The sequence below is a fragment of the Heterocephalus glaber genome, unplaced genomic scaffold, assembly GCF_053883595.1.
Source record: "Heterocephalus glaber isolate CG9 unplaced genomic scaffold, H.glaber_assembly_v1.0 deba00001442, whole genome shotgun sequence".
NCBI classification, from domain to species: Eukaryota; Metazoa; Chordata; class Mammalia; order Rodentia; family Bathyergidae; genus Heterocephalus; species Heterocephalus glaber.
Genome location: NW_028258296.1, coordinates 29,280,328 through 29,303,779, shown reverse-complemented (window position 1 = coordinate 29,303,779; position 23,452 = coordinate 29,280,328). Strand labels below are relative to the sequence as shown.

Genomic DNA, 23,452 nt, shown 5'->3' with positions numbered 1-23,452 from the left:
TGCCAGAAATGCCTACAAAAAATGCTTCCTTATTGAGGAAACTGCAAGTGAGGAACTCTGACACTTAAGCCTCATTAGCTGTACAGTAAGATAGCTCTGGTCTCGTGTTTTTGAGGAGTCTTGAAAAATATAAGACAGGTCAGGTTAGGAAGTATTTCAGTTCCCCCTAATTGGCAGGAAATAGAACTTTGGCTAAGATGGAGAAAGCACTATTGAGTGACTGTATGGTGGCTGGTCATTCCCACTGCCTCCATCTTCCTAAAATAGAAGTTATCAGCATGGTCACCTCCCAGCTGTAAAAAAGCCCTTGACCTAGGAATGTGGGCTTTTACAACAACTGCTGTTGGTCTCAGGGTTTAGTACTAACCTTGAATAAAGCTGGTGCCCTGTGAGGATTTTAATTCTTGTGTCATTGGTAATTTATTCACTACTTACTCAGAAAATTTAGTAGGATCCCACCCTGCTAGACAAGAGTCCTGTAGAACATCTCTATCTACTTGGATAACAATATATGATCTGGGATAAATAAGGCCTAATGCCTAGTAATATGGTTCTCTGAGAGAAGTATGGTGAATGCCCTAGCGGAAAGTGGAAGAATTAATATTTTCAGTGGAGAAGATGAAAAGGCTTCTTGGAGGAAGTGGTGTTTTTGTGAGCTTGAAAATAAGATATGATTTTAATAACCACAGAAGATAGAAGGGCCCTTCTGAACAGAATTGCTGGTTATCTCTAATGCATACCAGGAGGTCACCAATCCAGCTTACATGTTTCTGCTTTAAGGCTTTGAAGCTATTGTGTTTGCTTGTTTGTTTTTAATTTCCCACTCACCTCCAGTAAAGGCACATCCATGTGCATAAAGAAATAAGGGGGGTTTAAAGGAAGATATGAAGCACATTCTAAGTAAGCATGATAAAAGATTTTTGTGGAAGGTATACATTTTATTCTTTGTCTTTATTATTACTGTGATAAGCAAGTGAGCCACTTTTGTTGGAGAGCAGACATGGGATGACACTGCCTTCCTAGGTGAGACTTTTTCTAAAAAAGTTTCAGTATGTATTGCTGAGAAAATTTTCAGTGCCATTGTTTTACTTTCTAGGGAAGGAATGGGGGATAATTAACATGTTTTGAAAAGTATTGGGAAAGAATTAAGTTGAGTTTCAGGGATTATCTAAACAGAACCTGCCACAATTTTACTTATAATTTATCAGTTATTCCTCCACTACCAGTTGATGTCAGATTTGTGCTTAGTGTGTAAGATTTGTTTGTAGTTGGCTTGCTTCCAAAGGACATTCATTGGACAATAGTATTAGGTCAGCCCTGAATCACATATTACATATGTGTCTTACTGGGGAAAAAAGGGAAGAGAACTCTGAAGGAAAAGTGATGGAGCTGATGGGAACAATATTGAGATATCCCAGAGTAGATCTGAAGGAGAGACTCTGTAAAAAATCAAAACAAAGTAATTCTTTATTATGGAAAAATTTGAACATACATGAAAGTACACTAAATATTACATGAGCCCCCATGTACTCAACCTCAGTTTCAAAAATTATCAACTAACTCATGACCATTCTTTTTTCATGTATACTGTACTCCAGTTCATTTAATCCTCCATATTATTTTCAAGCAAATCCCAGGTGTCATATTATTTTATTCATTTCATGCTATATTTCCCAAAAGAAAAATTGCTTATTAAATTCATTACCAACATTGTCTTATATCTAGTCATTGTTCAGTCCAATTATAGGTCATTTTTTAACAGTTTGAATATAGGTCCAGCTAAGGTCCACATATTGTAATTGATAGGATATATACACACATAAATATATAATTTTTGATGTGTAATTTACATGGAATAAAATGTACTGTTTCTAAGAATGCACTTTGAGTGAGTTTTAAAATTACCACCATGATCAAAACATATGCATACCATTGTCATCACTCTGAAGTTCCTACATCCTTCATCTGCAATTCCTCCCACATCTCCATCACCACCCTGTCTCTAGGCAACTGATCTACTTTTTGTTACTAAAGATTAGCTTTCATATATATTCTCTAGACTTTTTTATAAATGGAATCATATTACATACACACATACACACACACACACATATATATACTTACACACGTATATACTTGGGAGAGGCTGGCTTCTTTCATTTAGCGTAATACTTTCAAGGTTCATTCATGATTTTTTGCTGTGTCATTGATATTTATTAAGTAGTATTCCATTGTAAGTTTATGCTGTAATTTTTTTTATTCATTTATCTGTCAATGGGTGTTGTGTTGTTTCCAATTTTCAACTGTCAGGAAAAAATTTCTGTGAACAAATTTTGAAACAAATGATGTGTTTTTATTTCTTTTGGGTATATGAAAGAGCAGCATTAGTTGGACTGAATGTTAAATTTATGTTTAACTGTATAAGAAGTTGACAGAGGGGCTGGGAATGTGGCTCAGTGGCTGAGTGCTTCCTTAGCTTGTGCAAGGATCTGTGTTCCATCCCCAGCACCCCCACCCCCAGCCTGTCAAGTTGTTTTCTGTAGTGGTTGTGTTCACCTTATATTACAGCATATTCCAATTACAATCATTTTATATCCTACCAACCATTTGGTATTTCAGTCTAATAGAAAAATTTTGTGATTATTTAGTAGTATCTCGTTGTAGTTTAAATTTGCCTTTTCCCAATACTAATAATTTTTTGAACATTATTTCATGTGCTTATTGCCCAATTGTTTATCTTCTTTTGTAAAGTGTCTCTTTACTTCATTACTCATTTTATGTTTTCTTATTACTGATTTGTAAGGGGTCCAGAAGTAATTTGGATATCAATCCTTTTTTGTAACTTGTATTTCATACCTTAACAGTGTTTTTTCAGAGAGAAGTTTTGAATTTTGTCTAGTTTGCCAATGCTTTATTTTATTGTTCTTGCTTTTTGTATCTGATAAATCATTCCTTATATTTTGTCCTGGTTTTTTTGTTTGTTTGTTTTGGAAAAAGATACTGAAACTTTTTCTTAGAGGAGCACATAGTAAATATTTTATATTTGGAGGCCTTATTGCCCCCCAAGTACTCAACTCTGCTGTTGTAGATCAAAAGCAGTTAGACACAATACTCAAACATGGCTGTTTCTTAAAAAAAACAAAAAACAAAAAACAAACAAACAGGAACAAAAAGCAAACTGTTAATTATAAAAACAGGCTTCTGCCTCTTCTGACCTCAGAATTCAAAGATTGATAATTTTAGTCTTTATGTTTAGGTCTATGGCACATATTAATTTTAGCTTTTATTATGAAGTAAAGGTTGAAGCCACTCCCCTCATGTAAATGTCAATTATTTCAGCACCATTTATTGAAAGACTGCTTCCCCCCGCATTGAATTACTTTGTCACCTCTGTCAAAAATCAATATATGCGGATCTACTTCTGTACTTCATTTTCCTCTATTGATCTTTTGTGTTTCCCTATACCAGTGCTGGCGAACCTTTTAGAGCTTTCAGTGATATAAACAGCCTGCTGTGGAGAATATGCCATAGGTTTGCCACCACTGCCATATCACACCTTCTTGATTCCTTTAGCTCTGTAGTAAATCTTGAAGTCAAGCAATCTAAATACTCCAACTTTGTTCTTTTTCACATTGTTTTGGCTATTCATATCTTTAAAATTTTCCACATACATTTTAGACTCAGCTTGTGAATTTCTGTAAAAAAAAGCCTGGAACATTTGTTTGAGATTGCCTGAAACTATCAATTTGAGAGAAAAATTAATGCTTAAGAATATTGAGTTTTACAATTCATCAATAGGGTAGATCTATCAATATATTCAATTCTTTAATTTTTTCCAGTAATATAGTTTTTAATTCAGGATCATGTAGTATATATTCTATTAAGTTTATGTCTAAAAATATATTGTTTTTTGATGATATTGTACATGGAAAAGGCTTTTAAAATTTCACTGTTCAATTGTTTATTATTATATAGAAATCAAATTGATTATAGTATATATATATTGACATATAGTCTGTGACCTTGCTATACAGTATTTATTTATTAGATGTGGTAGCTTATTTATAAGTTCCTCAAGGTTTTTTAGGTATATAAACATGTCATCTTGGAATAAATGTTTTTCTTTTTTCTTTTCAATCTGAATGTATTTTACTTTTTATTTACTGTACTGGCTAAGATCTTTAACAACAATATTGATTTTGCTCTTAAGAGTGAAACATTTTTCACTATTTAACTGTGATGTTAGTTGTAGCTTTTTAATTAATGGTTTGTATCAGGTTGAAGAAATTCCCTTCTAACTTTGCTGACTTTTTATCATGAATGGACATTGTTTTTTCTGCATCTTTGAGATGATCATAGGTTTTTGTCTAGTGGATGTTAAACTAAGCTTGCATTCCTGGGACAAACTGTCTTTGGCCATGAGGTTGTTACTCATACTAATACTGTGTTAAGGAATTTGATCTGTGATTTTCTTGTAATGTCTTTTTCTGACTTTGGTATCAGGGTAATGCTGCTTCAGAATAAATTGGTAAGATTTTTGCACCCCAACAGTTTGTGTAAGATTACGTTTATTTTTCTAGGTTAGTGGATTTTATCAGGGAGACAGTCTAGGTTTACAGTTTCATTTGTGGGAAATTTTAAACTATGAATTCAATTTTAAAAAGTATGTCTAGGGCTATTTAGATGGTCAGTGTCTTGTGTTTGCATCTTTCAACGTCTAAGTTGTTGAATTTATTGTCATAAAATTGTTATTCTTTTGAGGGCTGGGGATTTAGTTCAGTGGTTCCGTTGCCTGCCTCACAAGCACGAGGTCACAAGTTTGATCCTTGGTACTAAAAAAAACCCTGTTATTCTTTTGAGTCTTTTTATATTTGTAGGATCTGTACTAATGTTTTTTCATTCATTTTGTGTTTATTCTTTATTTCTTAACCAATCTAGCTAGATATTTACCAATTTAATTGAACTTTTCCAACAACTAGCTTTTGATGTTTTACTTAATGTTTCTCGATTACCTGTTTTCTGTATCATTGATTCTGATTTTATCAGTACTTACTTTGGGTTTAATTTGTTCTTTGTTTTCTAGCCCCATCCCACCATGTGTGTCAGAAATTGAACTCAGGACCTTTTGCTTGCCAGTCTAGGTTCTTAAAGTGGAAGCTTGGCTCATTAATTTTAGAGCCTTATTCACTTACTTACTCATTTATTGTGGCTGTTGGATTTGACCCCAGGGCCTCATGTATGCTAGGCAAATGCATTGCCACTGAACTACCTCCCCAGCTCTAGTATTTTCCTTTTTAAAATAAAGTATCTAAAACTGTGTATTTCTCTAGCAATAATTTTTACTGTGCAGCCCCCATATTTTTAAATGTGCTTTTATTTTCATTGAGTTCAAAATACTTTAAATTTTCCCTTATGGAAATCTGACCTGTGGGTTATTTTAAAGTATATTTTATACTTTTCAAATACTTGGTGATTCCACAAATATTATTCTGTTACTGATTTCAAATTTAATTTTGTGTTGGAGAACATGTACTATATGGTTTCAGTCCTGTTAAATTTATTGGAATTTGTATTATGTCCTCATATATGATCTTTTTTAGTGAATATTTACTTCATATGGTTTTGAAAATAATTTGTGTTCCACTATTGTTGGGTAGAATTTTCTGTAAATATCTGTCAAATCAAATTGGTTGGAAGTGTTGTCTTCTATATCCCTAATAATATGATAATACTTGTTCTGTCAATTACTGAAAGAAAACTGTGGAAATCTTAACATTAAGGATTTGTTTATTTCTGTCAGATTTTGTCCCATAAATCCTGGACCTCTATTTTTAATTGTATATTCTTTTAGCATCATTATGACTTAATGATGGAATGACTTATTTATTATTATGAAATGTTATTTTTTACCTTTGGTAAAATTCCCCTTGAAATTTCTCATCCTAGTGGAGTTTTGCCTTATACATGTGCCTGTTAGTATCCAGCAGAAGAATTAAGAAATTTCCTATGCAATTCCTGGAGCCCTTCTTCTTCCTTTTTTCTCTCTGGTACTCTGTCCTACAGAGTCTAGCTCCTCCTGTTTCCTGGAGCTGTGATCCCTGTCTCCAGCTTAGCAAAAGTGCCACACATTGTCTTCCCCCTTCCTGTGCCATGGTCTAGAATGTGCCTGTAGGCAGGAAGCTAAGGAGATTGTAGGGTTTACCTCATTTTAATATTTCCATCTCTCAGGAATTACAGTGCTGTTGTGTGTATAGAGTACAGTATCTGAAAACAGTCTGTATTTTCTCCAGTTTTCTAGTTGTTTATTGCAGTGGAAGGGTAAATCTGGTCTTATTTTTTTCTGAATTTTGAGGATTTTTTAATCCAAAGATTTTTCTTTCCATCTGTTTTCTTGCAACTTATTTGTTGAAGAAATCCTGTTTGTTCTATAAAATGGCCTACAGTCCAGATTTTGCTAGGTGCATCCTGTGGTATAATTTAGCATGTAACTCTGTCCTATAGCTTATCAAGTGGTAGTTGTATCTTAAATGGGGTGCCTCAATCTTGGCACTGTGAACTATTTTTAATTCTTTTTTGGGGAAAGAGGCTATTCTATATTGTGCACATAGGTTGTTCAGCAGCTGTCTTGTCCTTTACCCACTAGATGTCAGTAGAACCTCCTTCCTCAATTGTAACCACCAAAAATATCTCCAAAAAATGTTTTTAGACCCATATTCTGCTGTGAAAATTAGGCTACCTAAGCTACGATAGAATCAACTTCAGAATTATAAAGACTTTTATTTGGCAAAATTAATAGTACAGATGATATCCCATTGTAGATAGAAAGATTATTATCTACTCAGTCTGCTGCCACAACTGTTTTGACGAGAACACATGAAGACTTTAGGAATACTTACACAAATTGAGTCTCAACAGAATAGCTGACTCAAAAAACAACATAAAGAGAATATGCATTTGTTTGAGAAGGAAAATACTAGAGACAATATTAATATAAAATGATAAACATAGAATTTCTTTTCAATTATAGGTTGCTTCCAGACATGCTTTTTTGCAACTTTTTGAACAACTTAAGATGCTATATTTATAAAGTAGTTACAGTGATGGTTTTACTTTTTTGGAAGGAGGGACACTGTAAACCAAGAACTTTCGACGTGTAGAAAGGTATTTCAGCAATACTTTTCACACTTAAAATTTATTTGTGTGGGGCCAGGGATTTAGTTCAGTGGCACTGCACCTGCCTTGCAAGTGCAAGTTCCTGAGTTTGATCTCTGGTACAAAAAAAAAAGAATTTATGTGTGACATAAAATTAAGATACAAATCAGGAAATGAATGACCCTTTTCATTTAAAAGTAAACTACCATTTTTGTGAATATTTGCAAATATCTTCATCCCCTGGATGATTTAAAAGGATTGAGATTGAGAGATTTATCAAAATTTCCCTTAGACCACCATATTTATAATTTAGCTATTTAATATTCATTGAAGATTTACTCTGTGTCAGATTCTATGCATAGTAATTGGCTGTTTGGAATGGTTTAGAACGGTGCAATGCTAGCCCTCTATTTTAAAAAATTTATAATAAAAATGTAAAAATAAATGTTACATACATTAAATGTATTATATATTTTATACGTGAACCAAGACAATTCCTCTTTACTAAGTGTGGCTCAGAAGCAGATTTGTTGTGGAAGGTGTTGAGACTAACCCAGAACAGATACATGGGAAAACTGTGGTTCCTTGAATTCCCTAGGGGTTGCTCTGCCAGCACCTTCCTTGGCTTTCAGAATCCTTCACTCTCCCGTCATTGGTATCCTCCAGTTTTGAGTCATCAGTGGTTCTATGAGTTGTCTATGATGTATCATTCTCCTGTGATGTTTGAAAGAATGTTTAGTTAGGTGTCTTCAGCATTTACTAGTGCTTTTTTTTTTTTTGGTACTGGGAATCGAACTCAGGACCTTGCGCTTGCAAGGCAGGCGCCGGAACCACTAAGCTAAATCCCTGGCCCTACTAGTGCTTTTGATTTTGCTCCAGTTTATGTTTAATGGACACATTTAAAAAATTTAAGTCTAAAAATTAATTTTGAAGCCAGGTAATCAAGGAGAGCCTCAAGGTTTATCTTCTCCAGGCAACAGCTTAGTTGACTTCATTTCCCCCAGAACTTCTTGTAGATGAGAAAGCTTCCTCTTTTCTTCATCGGTGAGTGGTCTGTCTTTATCTTTATTACTTCTATTTTCTCTATCTCTGTCTCCATCTTTTTTGTTCCCTTGCTTCCCCTTGTCTCTGGATCTTTTCCTGTCTTCTTTGGTTTACTTTATTTTCCTCTCTTTTTTTTCTTTTTCTCACATGCCTCTCTCTTCTCACATCTGTCTCGCTTAATTTTTCTTTGTCTCCTTTCTGTTTCACCACTACCTTTGTCCCCCACACCCTTTCTCTCCGTCAGAAACTGACTTACTTGGTTTTCATATTGTCAGTAACATAGCCAATCCCACTTTAATCAGGAACACAATCCTCTTTATTAAGGGGAATGGCAGGTAAGAGCCAAAATAATTAATATATTTAAAAATAGACTTCAGGGGGTGTTTGAGATTAAGGGACTTCCTCACAGCTCCCATCAGTTTCCATGGTGAGAGCCTTTGGTGCATTTTTCTCAGTCCAGTTAAAAGGAAATTTCGATTTGAGGTTTCCTGAGTATCTATGGTTCAAACTTGATATTGTTGTGTTAGGATTTGAAGGATAAATTTGTGTGAGTCTGAAGAATCCAGGGTGGGACTAAAGTAACTAAGGAACCTCATACTTAATCTTTTCTGATGGGGCATATTTGTTTTATTTCCCCAATGCTGTTTTTCCTGAAGGGGTTAAAGGGTTAAGAAGAGTTCATCTTATTTTCTCTTTGTGAGTATTTTATGACTCTACTTTTTTGGGCTTTTTCATGTTCACCTCCTTTTTCTGTCTTTGTAAGTAGGTAGGTTCTCCCCTCCTTCCCTCCCTCTTCTTCCTTCCTCCTATTTCCCTATTTCTGCCTTCTTCGGTTTTCACCCCCCCCCCCCCGATTTTCTTTCCACTTTGCACGCTCTCCTGGGTCTCTTTTTGTTTCTCCCGGGCGTGGTCACCCCTCATCTGCCCAGCCCTACTCACTGGCACAGTCCCCAAGATTCGCCCTGAGTTCTTTTAGAATGTTGCCGCGCTGAAATAAGGGACTTTGGTTGCTCAGGTGAGTAGTGTGATTTGGGAGCGCCTTTGCTCAGGATCCCTGCTGCTTTCTTTAGTCATTTCCTTATTAGTCTTTTTCTCATTCGGAGGTGAATTTGACAGTGCCATTGAAGTAAGGTAGGCCTAAGTGGAAATTACTGCCCTCACCAGCGGGCAGAGCGGTTGGCTGGTTTCAGGCGGCTATTCTGGAAGGTGCGGGGCCCGGCGGTGTCGGTGGAGCTCCCTCCTCCTGTTTTCCCCACACTGGGGTTGGAGAGGGAGGATAAAAGGGTCCAAAGAAGTTCTCAGAATTGTCCGAGAACTCTGTTCGCCAGATCTAGTTATCTGGTGACTTTTGCCTGAGTCGCTCCGCTGCCGGGCTGCGACCGACCAGTCCCCGCCTCAGTGAGATAGTCAGGCCTGGGCGCCACCGACTACCAGAGCCGGCTGGAGAGTGAGCACCGCCGCCCCACCTGCTGCGGGAGCCGGCCCTGCCCAGAGAGCCCCGGCCAATGGGCGAGGAGGCAGGGGGCGGTGCCGGGGGCGGGGCGGCCGGCGCTGCGGTGGCCGGAGCTGCTGGGACGGCGGCGGTTCTGCCGGGCGTCCGCAGCTGTGCTTGGGGGATGGGGGCCGCGCTGTGCAGCCTGAGGAGGCGGCGGCGGCGGCGGCGGCCCTGAGGGTTCGCGTCTGGGACGCGGGATGGAGCGTCCCGGTGAGTGTGGGGCGGCGGCGCTCACTCTGGCGGGGTTGGGGCTGGGGTCGCCCGCGCCGGCCGCTGGAGAGTTGCGGTCCTGAGCGGCCGTCAAGGGGCCCGGAGCAAAGGGTAGGGCCGGGCCCTGGACGCTGACCGGCTTGAGCGGTGGCCAGGAGCAGATGTTGATCTCAGCAAGAGCGAACAGGTAGCCGGTACCACCAACCACAGACTGGCCAGCCTCTACCTCTAATTCTCAAAACAGGTCCTTGATTACTCGGCTCTTCTCCCGCGCAGGGAAGCTGAGGTAAGAACTGCCCCAGCACACGGCCTGGGGATCGGCTGCGTGAGGATTCAGCCTGGCGCGCCTTTGCCTGCGGGTCTACTCCGCTCGCGCCAGCCTACTGCAGTCCTCACTCCAGTTGGGCTCTCTTCATCGCGGTGTTTTAGGGTTTTCGTACCAGTCTTGAGTTTAGGACGGGTGTTTTGTTTGAGGGATTCTTGGTCTCAGTGGTTTGTCTCAATTTGGTCTTGGCAGTTAATGGTTTTAACTAAACAAAAAAAAAATTTAGTTTAACTGAACGGGTGATAGCAACTGTGAGGCGTTTCAAGGCGGAGTCCAAGTGATGAACCTCGTGTCTCAATGTTTATCTTTTTAAACTCTTCCTCCAGAGGGAATTTGCCTCCTACCTTTCCTGGTGGCAGGGTGTTAACTTGAAAAAGGGAAGAAGCGGAGCGCCCCTTCCCCTTTCTCAGTGTATTTCCTTGACTTTATCTCTTGTTGCTATCAACTTCAGCTGTCTGTTTTGGTTGCTCTGTTCTTCCCTCTGTATTTAAGTCCCAGATGGGGAACGTGCTTTTTGGCATTGGGTGCTTTTGGCTGTCCAGAGGCGAGCGCGCTGCCTGCCAGGAATGCTAGACATTCTGGAGGCGTGGGAGGCTGGGCAGCTTCCTCTTTTTAAAGCGTGCTGGATTCGCACAGCACAGGAATGAAGTGTGTATGTATTGCACGCCTTCCTTTAGAAATTGTTTGCATATTATTGATAAAACTTTCTGACATCCCTGTTCTGTTTGGAGTGGTACTTAAAAATATAATTAAAGACCTTCAGAATTAACTTTTCTTATTTTTTCTTTTGGGATCTTTCGCTTCTTACCAAATCAGAAATAGTAAGATGGAAACCATTAAGTATGATATTTGGAAGCAGTTTTACACTTTAGTTAGCCCAATCCCTGAAATGAAAATACTTCTATAATGTACATTTTGGGTTGTTGTATGTGCATGGGACAAGGGACATATGACACAGGCTACTGAAATCTTGGAAAAACTACCTTCCTGGGAGACTAGGAAGTTAATATACATTATTTTGTTTTCTCCTCCTCCCCTAAACCAGGCCATGGCACGTGCTACCACTGAGCTAACACCCTCATCCCGGTGTCCACGTTTCTAATGCACATATTACTTAGAATACAGAATACATAAAGCAGTTTTATGTGATGATTTTCTACTTGTTATAGAATTCTTTGATAAATAGATAAAACATTTTTAATCTCGATGGTTTGCATTTGGAGAAGATGTTATAAGAATTAAGAGTTTCACAAATATTTGGCTCAACGACCTGTTTGCACAGTTCCAACTTCACTTGGAAGCCTTTCAGTAGGTTTCCATGAAGTCAGTTGAGTTTCCGGAATTGTTTCCAGTCTTATATTTTTTGCTCACAATCTATAGATATATTGAAGCCAGGGCTTGTTTATTACTTATGTTCAAAAGCAATTTCCCACAATGAGCCAGTTATAATGCTAGTAGCAATGGCTAACAGTTAAGTTTTTATGATAAGATAGACACTGCTGAGTATTTTCCATGCATTAGTATCTAATTTAATTAAATTGCTAGTTGCGGTCTTTTATTAACTATACTTTGTTATTTGGCACATGGAAAAGGGGTACATATGATCTTAGATAGCATATATATTCCAAACTTTCTCATTGTTATAGTACAATGAAAGCTTCCATTACATTTGTTATTCTAAGCATTTTAACTGCAGTGTTTCCTTTTTCAGTTTAATATGTGAAAATGATAAAGACAAAATTACCACATTAATCATAATGCTAGCTAGAATTAGACTGTAATTCTTTTTAGATTCCCCCTCCCCTAATAAATAAAAAACACTCAAAGCCCTCTTATATAAATCACTAAGACTGTTAGCCTAACAAACTTTAACACTTTTGCAGTTTATTTAGTAAAATCATTCTATTTCTGATAACTTTTAAATTTAGTAAATAAGTTGTAAAAAGTGTTTCAAAATTTACAAGCTATTGATTTTTATTATTATTATTTTTTGGTACTGGGGATTGAACTTCGGTCCTTGTGCTTGCAGGGCAGGGGGCGGAACCACTGAGCTAAATCCCCGGCTACAAGCTATTGATTTTTAAAACCATATGATTTTTAAGCTTGTGTGCCTGATTTATTTCACTTAATGTTATGATGTAGAGGTGCATCCATTTTCCTACAAGTGAGTCACGGCCCCTTCTTTATGGCAGAATAGTAGTACTACATTGTGTGTAAATACTGCACTTTTTACGCTTTCGTCCATTGATGGATATATAGGCTGCTTCTTCAGTTTAGCTATTATGAATTGTGCTGCTATAAACATGGATATGCATATATCACTGTAATATGTCTTTAATTCTTTCAGGAAGATATCTAGAAGGGGAATAGCTAGGTTGAGTGGAATTTCTAGTTCAGGAATCACCATACTGCTATTTCTGTAGTTGTACTAGTTTACATTTTCACTAGCAATGCAGAAAGGTGCCTTTTCCCCACAGCTTCACCAGCATTTGTTATTATTTAATTTCTTGATGATCAAAGTATTTCAACAGGCTGTTTTTTGTTTCTATAAAAATTTATTGTAATATAAATTTATAAGTTCATATTTTTTCTGAAAATTCATTATTCATTCTTCCATCTCATGTCCTAAGTACTGTGCAGTGAACAGAAAACACATAGTTAGCAAACAGACATGGTCTTGATTTCCTGAAGATTGTAGTGTAGATGAGAAGACATAAATCATTTACTTGAACTATGATATATGCACCGATGAAAAGTGTAGGATGTCAGCAGGCACATTCAGCTTGTGGCCCTCAGCCCACTTGCCCTTTCTTTTAATGTTAAAATGAAAAATTTTAAGAGTAAAGTTTTGTCATTTACATTAACAATATTATATGAGCGCCCTAAGACAATTCCTCTTTACTCAGAGCAGCCCAGGCAAAATACCTTTTGAAATTCTGCTGTAGTTTGGTGGTGGTAGTTATGGAGGAGTGGAACTAGTACATGTAGGAAGGTTTCTTTGAGGAAATTGAGCTCATCTGAGTAAGCTCAGAGTGGGTAAACAAAGGAGTAATGAATGGTCCAGGGAAGTAGAATTACATATAGATAGGATCCTGAGTGGAACAATCAGTGTTTTAACACTATAGCATTATATATAAAACCACTTTAATGAGTTGGAACCAGCATTTTAAAATAAATGAAGCAAGAGTGGGTGCAGTGGCAGTGGCACATCCCTACAATCCCAGCTGCTTCAGGAGGCTGAGGTAGGAGAATAGCAAGTTCAAAGCCAGCTTTGTCTCAAAATAAAAAGGGCTAAGGGTCTTCTTACAGCACACACAAACTACAGCACACACAAACGTACTTAGTGTATATCTTGGTCATGATGTACAGTTATCTCATGCTGTGGGCTACAGTAAACAAATACTGTTAGAATGTGTGGCAGGAGTGTGACTCCAGATTACACATTACAGAGCCAGGTAGGAGCCAGATCTCACCTCAAGGTTTATAGAGCCTGACATCGTTTCCCTTGTCCTTTGGAATTATTTTGAGCCGAGAAATCACATCATGGGGTTTTTGTTTGAAAGTTTGCTCACTACATTTGTAAAGGAACAAAATAGATGTGGAGAGATCGTTAGGAAATTAGCGCAGTAGTTTAGACAGTAAGCGATGGTAATTAACTAGTGTGGGAATAGTACAAAATAGTGGATAGATTAGAGAACTATAATAAGGAAGAAGAAAAAATCTGGAGTTGAATAAGGTACAAGAGTAAATGATCCAATAATAGTTTTCATATGAAGAAGATATTACATTAAACTTTCTACTGTGATTTTCACAGATGTTCCTTAGTCATTCTCTCACTTTGAAAGTATCTAAATATTCAAAACAAACTGAAAAACCTTTTAATGATAATACTTGAGCTAATTTGATTCTTCTAATTATTTCCTTTTGATTTCAAGAAATACAAATAAAGTTAGGATTTTTAATTCTGCAAAGGTAAAATGAAGATGAAGAAAGAACAAACTAAGATCCTCTTAAATTCTGATGAGCAGGATTAGATGTTTTAAGTGTAAAAAAATCTTAATTTTGATATCCTTTTGATCCTCACACAGCCTGTAAGTAAATTGTGTTGGTCACACATCTGGAAATTATTTAGAACTAGGACTTCAAATCTAAATTTTTCATATACCAAAGCATTACTTTTACTATACCATCCTGAAATACCAAAAATGTTACTGGGATAATCACACATTTATTTATTCAATCAGGATATGTCAGATTAGTGGAAAAGTAAATGTAATTGAATTTTCTTTCATGTGCTGAATGGACATTGCTATATACTATTGTCTTGTTTAACTCACAATAATCTGAGGTAGGTGTGCCGACAGGATGTTTTTTATTATTATTATTATTATTATTATTATTAAGATAGAGTCTTGCTAAGTTGCTAAATTGCCCTGACTGGATTCCAACTTTACTCCTCCTGCCTCAGACTCTCAGAGTGCTGCGGTTATAGGCCTGCACCACCGTGCTTGCTCTTCACCTTTATTTTTAAAGATATTATTAATGGTGGTTTTTTAGAACAACTTTTACAATTAAAAAAATTCTATATGATAGGAATTAAGAGGACATTAAGTAAGAGCATGGATTTTGATGTCCAGGCAGATCTAGGTTTAACTCCCAGTGCATCATTTATCAGTTGAGAATGTGACAAATTTTTTAAATATAGACCTCAGGTTTCTCACTTATGAAATGAAAAGAATGGTAATTTGCATGTCAGAGTTGTCAGGATTACTGACATTTAATAAATGGAAGTTGCTATTATCAGAAGTATAGTGTATGTAGGTATATGTGTATGCATTTATTTTTAAAAATCTAAAAATAAAATACCAAAGTGGGCTGTGGGCTCTTTGTAAAAACCTAGTATGTTTCCCTGGCTGATGTAGTGTTTGTGTTTCTCTCCTTTTTTTTGTTTTTGTTTTTGTTTTTGTTTCTTGCCCCTTAAGGATTTCAGTTTTTCTGACTATTAAATGAGAGGATGATTGCTAACAAACAGAAAAAGACAAAGAAAAAACGTGTTGGGGCATCAGGCCAGCTCTCTACTGATGTTACAACTTCTGAAATGGGGCTCGAGTCTGTGAGACCCAATTCCATTTTTGACCCGGATTACATCAAGGAATTGGTGAATGATATCAGGAAGTTCACCCAAATGTTAATCTTTTTGAAAGAAGCTGTTCTTTCAGGTTTGTCAACTGTTTTCTCTTAGTGTTCTTACCAAATAGTTTGTAAAATTTTAAATGCCACTCTAGCTACAGATAAGTGTATACACAATAGTAAGAACAGGTAATTCTGCTTTATTTTATGACTTTTTCTCCCCAAATGTTTGATGTTTAGAGTGTAAACCATTTATAATCAAGTAATAGTGCAATGAATAATAAAAACTTTGCTAAGCTTGAAGGAGATAAGAGTACAAAAATTTAAACTCAGTCTGTGGTTTCTAGCAGTTAGGTCCATTGAGACCTAGCTTGAGACCATTGGAATTTTAACCTTCTCATTAATGATAACACAGTGCAACTGGTCTTTGATAAGCACACTATGGTTTATAGCTTACATTGTTGACACTTTTGCTTCAATCCAGCTTTCTATATTTTGCCAATTTAATGACTGCATTTGAATAAATTTGAATCTCTTGTTGGATTAAGGAATAATCATAGGGTTTATTCTCTGTAGAAATGGATAAATAGGACTTTATTTTCCTGGTCTCAGTACCTAAATCTTTCAACTTTTAGTGCCTCTTTAATATCCAAATTTAATGTCAGTGATAATTAATAGTTAAGTGACAGCATCTGTTCTTTTATGCTAAGTAGCCATTTGTTCCATATTCATCATAGTATATCTAGATATAGAAAGTGAAGAGTCCCAGCTTATTTAAATGAGACCTCCTGGGCCTTCATAGAAATTTGTAAGATATCAATAAATATTTCTCTGTAGATAAGTTAAATGTTTACTTCTGAAATACATTTTGAAAAACAATTAAAACATAAGGATAGAAGTTGATCACATGCCTACTAATTTTAATAGCTTAATTTTGAAGTCTAATTATGCATGTTTAAATAGCAGTAAAGGTAACTTATTGTGGAAAGGTATCCTAAATACCTGGGTTTGGGTAATAAATTTCTTATGCCCTTTATTTAAAGAAGCATAAGCTGGATGTAGTGGCACATACCTGTAATCTCAGTATACTTTAGCTGTAGTGAGGCAGTGATATGAAAAGTCACTTCACTCTTGCCTCTGGTGTTTAATCAGACTGTTGAGGCTAAACTTAGATTAATAACTTTGTGATTGACATATGACCATGATTTCCTTTTTTCCAAACTAGTTGCAGAAATAATACACAGATTGAGCATTCATTATCCAAAAATTCAAAATCCAAAAAACCTTTTGAGTGTAATGATTTTCAAAGAGTTTCAGATTTCAGATTTTGAATTTTGGATTAGAGATGCCAGACAAATAAAGCTATGCAAATATTCCAAAATCTGAAAAACTCAGAAATCTGAGACAATATCTAGTCCAAAGCATTTTGGATAAGGGATACTCAACCTATATAATTGTATGTGGTGCTTTTCATTTTACAAGTACTTGAGAATAGAAAGAAATTAAATTCCCCAGTCCCCACAAAAGCAGGTACTTGTAGCTACATTTTACGGTTAAGATGTATGTATAACTAAGATTGTGTGATTTTTGTTAGTGCCTTATTGCCCATAAATAAGGGCCTCATTTGCAGCCAAGAGGTTCTTAAAGCAAATGGTATATTCTTTCCATGCTATTGCAGCTTCTTAACATGGTACACACTCAGTAAAAACACTCTCAGTTTTCATTATTTTATTAGCAAATTCTGTATTCTTTGGGGATTATCTAGATTTGCACTGTCCAGTGTGGTAGCCATTAGACATATGTGGCTCTTGAATTAAAATTTTAGCTTCTCGGTTAAAGTAGCCATCTTTCACATGCTCAGTTAGGCTAATGGGTACCACATTATAGAGTAAAGAAACAAAATTTTCACCATTTCAGAAATTTCTGTTGGATAGTGCTGGTATAGACTTTTGCTCTTTATCGTTATTGGGAATATTAAGATGAATTCTTGAGCCATATGTGTGTGTGTGTGTGTGTGTGTGTGTGTATCTACAGTATTTAAAGGAAACTTAGCAAAAGTTGTTATTGAGGCAAAATTGTAAATATTATATAGAAATTGGAGTTCATTTGAAATCCCCTTCCTTCAGTTGGCTTTGGAATGTGTAACTTATTTCCTTCTTTGATTTGAGCCAGCAGATCATTTTCTAGCCAAATTAATACAATTTGGTTAAATTGGTAGTAAACAGTAGCAGAAAAAACTCTGGAAAGAGAAACATATTATTTAGGTGTCATGTAGGTACTGGTCCTAGTTTTGTTACTAACTTGGGAATATGATGTAAGTTGTTTGTTAACAAGGCACTTGTACCATTTTACTGATTTTGTGATTCAAATTTTGATTGGGATTGAAAATGTACATTTTTCTGAATATTGATAATTTGGAGCTGAAGAATACAGTCAAGTATTTGCTTTTAACATTAGGTACTGTACCTTACAAGTATCCCCTCTTCTCCCCTCCTCCCAGGAATCTAGGGGGTGTTTGTGTGTGTGTGTTTGTATGTATGTGAGAGAGAGAGAGAGAGAGAGAGAGAGTTTTATGATAGCTAGCTTAAATGTGATGCTTATGAAAATTTCCCAAGTGGAACTATGAAGCTCACATTACAATCATTGTTGCAAAACTGAATTTAAAAAGTCAATGTCTGTCAACGAGCTCTGTGCCCCCAACGGGGTTAAGATATGTGTGCTTTTTCTGTAATTTTTAAATTTATCAATAAAAATGGAGAAATTAGTTGTGAGAGATTGGAGGACTATGAAAGTGCAGCATTCAGTGATAGAGTTTGATGATTCTCTTTCCACTAACTTATCTAGTCTAGGGTGAGGATACCCTGTAGTCATACAAGTACTGTACACAAGTAACAAATGTGGAGTTTGAGTGGATTCTATCCTGTGTCATTAAGGTACATTAAGAATAATTACAGGGGTAAATTTTGCATCTGTATTAAAACACTGAAGATACATGTATGCGCTTCATGTCTAATTATAACACTGTACGTTAATATATGTGGTGTCTAGGTACTATTTCAAGTTTATGCCCCCCCAAGGAATAGTGTGTACTGAATTCTAAATAACATATTCCTAAATGTTCTTTTTGGTTATACAATAATTTAAATATGTCCTCTCCATTCTCAGACAATATCATTGAAGGAAGATTGAAAGCTTGGAATTTGAAAAGTGCAGGCTTTTAAATTATGCTGGTAGGAATAGTGCAAAATATTTATAATTTTTCTGCAACTCAAGCCTTGGAAATGTCAACAGTCCAATACTTCTTATAGCTTTTTCTTTTTGATATATAATGCTATTTTAAAATGGATTGTAATGAAAATTTACTACTCTGACTGGTATTTTGTTTTTCCTGGTTGGGGGTGGTTTTTAAATAGGCTAGAAAAGAAGATAAAGTTTATCACCAGTTTCAGATAAACAAGCTAAGTTCTCTAATTTTTAAAAATGGCTTCTAATTTGAGCATTTATTTTGTAAAAGCAATTCTGATCTCTTAAGTGATAGGTTCTGATGAAGTGTACATCATAGATTTTTCAGAACTGTAGTTAGACAAGGTACATTTACTTTCTAACACAAATTTTATTGAACAGTAGGAGTTAAATGAAAAGTTTAATGGTATTGTAAAGTTATCAGTAGTTCTGCATAAATTTGCAGTTTTGTTTGAAGTGTTATCCTGTCTTATAAATTAACTCAGTTTTTTTTTCCAGGTTAAATATAGAGGAAGATATGTAGGGTTTTTTTCAGACAAATTTCAGTGTGTGTTAATTTTACCATTGCTAATTCTTAATTTTAACCTCACAGTGTGCCAGAAGTTTTGTGAGATATTAGAAACATGTAAATTGCTAGCCCCAAATATGTCCTGCTCTGTCTTCTAGAAGTAAACCTCTTTAGAACTGACTTCCAATGGATATCACTTAGGAAAAGTTAATGTGAATGTTAATAGGTTATGGCTTAGTGAATAAAGGTGTGCCACGAATCTTTGAAGAATAAAGTATATAAAATTCAGGTAGCTTATTTATTAAACCTGTATCAGTTCTTAAGGTGGTAGAGGTCATCTCTGCTTGCCTAGAGTGGTTTACATAATTTAACACCATTTATGGTAGCAACCGGCATATTCATTGAAGCTAAAGCCTGTTAAATAACATATTGCAGAGTAGCTGTCATTTAAGTGTAATCTCTTTATCCATGTGGCAAAATATCATAGTGGTTAAGTACATAGATTTTACAGCCAGAATGTCTGAGGTGGAATCCTCATTCTGCTACTTGTTAAATATCTATAACACAGGGCAAGCAAATTTTTTTTATGCCTCAATTTCTACATCTGTTAGGAGGAGATAGTATGGGGGAGGAGATTAAATGAAATCGAATAAGTAAAGCTCCTAGAGTGTTTTAAAATGTCAGCTGTTACCATTCATACATTCCACAAGTGGCTAAAGAAAGCTGCTGTTCATCGGGCCTCAATTTTATCCTGAAGTTCAAAAGTCATTACAGAAAAAGGAAAAAAAATTTCCTAGTGATAAGGTCTGTTGCTTTTTTCTGCCTTGTTTTCATTGCTTTCCCTAGAGCAGTGAGAGTGAACCTTTTTCAGCTTTCAGTGATAGAGCCCTCTGTGGCACTAGTGCCATAGGTTTGCCACCACTGCCCTAGAAATTAAGCTGTATTAATGAGACATTTAAAAACTGCCAGTTTGTTTTTTTTAAATCAAGGAGAACATCATGTTTTTTCCATTTATTTAAGAATTTCCGGGGCCCGGGGATTTAGCTCAATGGTTTCCCCGCCTGCTGCACAAGCGCAAGGACCTGAGTTCAATCCCTGGTACCAAAAAAAAAAAAAAAAAAGAAAAGAAAGAATTTCCATGAAATGTTTGCGGTATAAACAGTGTGGTATTGTGTTAATTCATGTGAACCAAAAAGTGGAGCTGGATAATATTTTCACATACTGAATTAAAGTAAAGGGCACAAATAGGTCAAACAATGAATATTACAGGGATAGTACATAAGCAAACTTTGGGATATTATTTTACTGTTCTAGATTACTTAGTGTTACGATTTTGATTGAACTTTATTATATTCACATTTATAAAACCTTTGTAGTATAAATTAAACTTCATTTTATTTACAAAGTGGCCACTGTGACATTTAAAGATTATCTTGTATTTAGCTGTAGGACTAACTTAAATACTCTAACTTGATAGTTGTAAACATTTTTAAATAAAATATGTCCTTAATGACTATTTTATTTCCAAGTAATTTACTTAGATGTTACATATAAAATGAAATTTAAATTTTAGTGTTTGTTGTTAACCAAACTATTGTGGGCCATGGCTGTGTTTGCTGTTGAATACAGCTCTGTGTGAGGTAATCTGTTCTGAAAGGTTTTTAGTGTGATCAGGTTACAGGTTCACTAGTAATAATCATTAATTGTGTGTAAGACAGTAATCAATTTCACTTTTATTAAATATGTTTGGTATTCACAACCACCTTATATGGTTGGCAGAATAGGTATTTTTATCAATTCTCTTTTACTGATGATGAATCTGACATTAGAGAAGTCAAGAGTTTCATATACTCTTACGATCATTTCAAGCAAGTGTCAGATGAACAATTGGAACTTAGGTTTCTTAATCTAAATCTATTGGCCCACCAAGCACCTGCTTTCCTTTCTTCAATATTGGGCAATATTAGTTACCTCTTCTTGTTTTAGTCATTGTGCTACTGTTTTGTTTGTTTGTGGGAATCAAGCAGAAATAGTGTTAATGAGGGAGCTGTTTAAATTCCTTAGAACTTTTTATAAAGTTATATTTTTAGTTTAAGAGGTTTTTGCTTCATAAAGGTTAGTTTGAGGACTTTAAGGGAAAAAGACTATTTACTTTTAAAGACCTGGGTGTGGTGGCACACACTTGTAATCCCAGCACTCCCAAGGCTGAATCAGGTAGATTGTCTCAGGTTTGAGGCCAGCCTAGGATACATGCAAAGGGAGACTCTCTCACTCTCTCTCTCTCTCTCTCTCTCTGTCTCTCTCTCTCTCTGTCTCACACACACACAAAGTCAAAATGGAACTCCGTTTTACCACTTATGGCACAAATAGTTGAAGGCTTATTATTTATGAAATCCCAGGCTAAGTGTTATCAGGATATATTGATGTCCTAGGAGTTGACCCTTTGCCAAAATATATAGGAGAGGGGCTGGGGATTTAGCTCAGTGGTTCCGTCGCTTGCCTTGCAAGTGCAAGGACCCAAGTTCGATCCCTGGTACCAAAAAAATACATATATATAGGAGAGTTTATGAATCTTTGTGATTAATATTTTCTTTAGTTGTTTTGTTAATTTCTGTTGATTTATAGGCTTCAGAAATGTATTAAATCATAGGAATTAGAATTATAGTGCAATTTAAAGCCTTTTTTACATGTTATTAAATAACTTGGTTATGATTTTTCAGTATGTTGATTTGGAACAACTTCATTATGGATTTATATGGGCTTCTTTGGAGGAAAAAGGAATTTTTAAGTTGGTAAACCACTTATGCTGACACTTATTGCAGTGTCATCACATCATATCAAGAGTACTTACTGTCAGTGTGATGTATTGTGTCGCTGTTGACCTTGATCAACTGTCTTAAGTACTGTTTGTCAGGTTTCTCCACTTTAAAGTTACTGTTTTTGTCTTCCTATGCATATTGGGAGGAAAAGTCATTATGCATAACCCACATTTAAGGGTGATATACTTTACCTCCTTCAGGGCAATAAAGAGCTTTGTTTCTTCTCTGTTATAAATTTATTCAGTTGTTTATAGTAAATGCAGTGAACCCTTGACTTTAAACTCGATTGGTTCCTAAGGGCTAGTTGTAACTCAAGTTGATTGTAAGTCAATACAGCTGAGATCTGGATGTTTACCTGGGTACATGCAATAAATAACAAGAAGCAGATGAATCTTCCATTAACCTAATTAACCCAACTTCTTCATATATCAGGCCGGTCATAACTTGAGGGTCCACAGTATAAATGCTTTAGGTTATAAGCTGATATTACTGTATTTATTTGTTATTCAAATTTTTCCAGATTTGGCCAGTGGGAACTCTTTCAGTATACTCTTAATTAACCTTTGACATACTCTATTTAAAAAAAAACAAAAAACTTCTTTCTTACTTTCTGATTCTACAAGATGTTTCTGTCTCAGCTTGTACATTTTCTACCACTGTCCTAGAACCAGTTGTTTCTTTAAGAAACTGGTTCCTTTCATTGGAGCATACTAGAAACCAAGATCTTGGTGCTAAGTATGCTTGTTAAATACTGAGATATTTTAAAGCATTGGCTTACAGAGCAAAGAAGAAATACCTGGATATACTAATCCGTTTGTCCATATACGCATATCTATAAATATTTCTTTTTTTTTTTTTCTTTTATTTTGGTACCGGGGATCGAACTCGGGTCCTTGCGCTTGCGCAGCAGGCGGCGAAACCACTGAGCTAAATCCCCGGCCCTTCTATAAATATTTCTATTTGTAACCATCTATATTAAGCTAAACCCAATTCTTTTTTTGGAGGGGGTACCGGGGATCGAACTCAGGACCTTGTGCTTGCAAGGCAAGCGGCAGCACCACTGAACTAAATCCCTGGCCTGCTAAAGTCAATTCTTAATGAAATGTCCAGCTTTATCACTGTATTGGCTATTATAGTCTCCTCTCCCTGTTTATTTCTAATTTCCACTCCCAACAGTGAGGTACCTAACTCCCATCAACTGCCATCTGTTTATTTACTCAATTCCAGTATACATGTATAGCAGTGTCAGAATTGTTAACCTAGATTTCTATTGGAAAAACATTTTATCAACTAGAGTTCAATACTCGTGTATTTCCTTTGCCTCATCTTCGAGGCTACTCATTTCCAAAGTTACATAGGTTAACACCTATTCTGTGTTTTTCTGTCAATAAAATTTGTTTTATGAATGAGTCAGATTTTCTCCAAGAACATGCTGTGTTCTCTCTTCCTTCCAGGACTACCTGGACTACTTTTGTTTGTTGCTTTTCCCTGAAATACTCTTTGATATACCCACACCACCTTGTTCC

At 36.1% G+C, this 23,452-nt stretch overlaps 1 protein-coding gene across 11 annotated transcripts in view; it reads left to right on the top strand.

The window, feature by feature from the left end:
- The window catches only part of Arhgap29 (Rho GTPase activating protein 29), an 85,470-nt gene that overhangs the window by 1,466 nt on the left and 60,552 nt on the right, over positions 1-23,452 (top strand). For 3 of the 11 annotated variants that reach the window (XM_087213158.1, XM_021255347.2, XM_013070879.3), the window contains exons 1-2: positions 9,749-9,901; positions 15,209-15,445. The exons of 1 other annotated variant lie outside the window; for it this stretch is intronic. In XM_087213158.1, coding sequence (XP_087069284.1) covers positions 15,241-15,445 — 205 coding nt within the window. In that variant the 5' untranslated portion in view covers positions 9,749-9,901; positions 15,209-15,240. Of the gene's footprint in view, positions 1-9,192; positions 9,212-9,748; positions 10,188-15,208; positions 15,446-23,452 lie in introns of those variants that run through there. 7 more of the 11 variants (XM_087213157.1, XM_013070880.3, XM_087213155.1 and 4 more) reach the window with 4 other exon arrangements.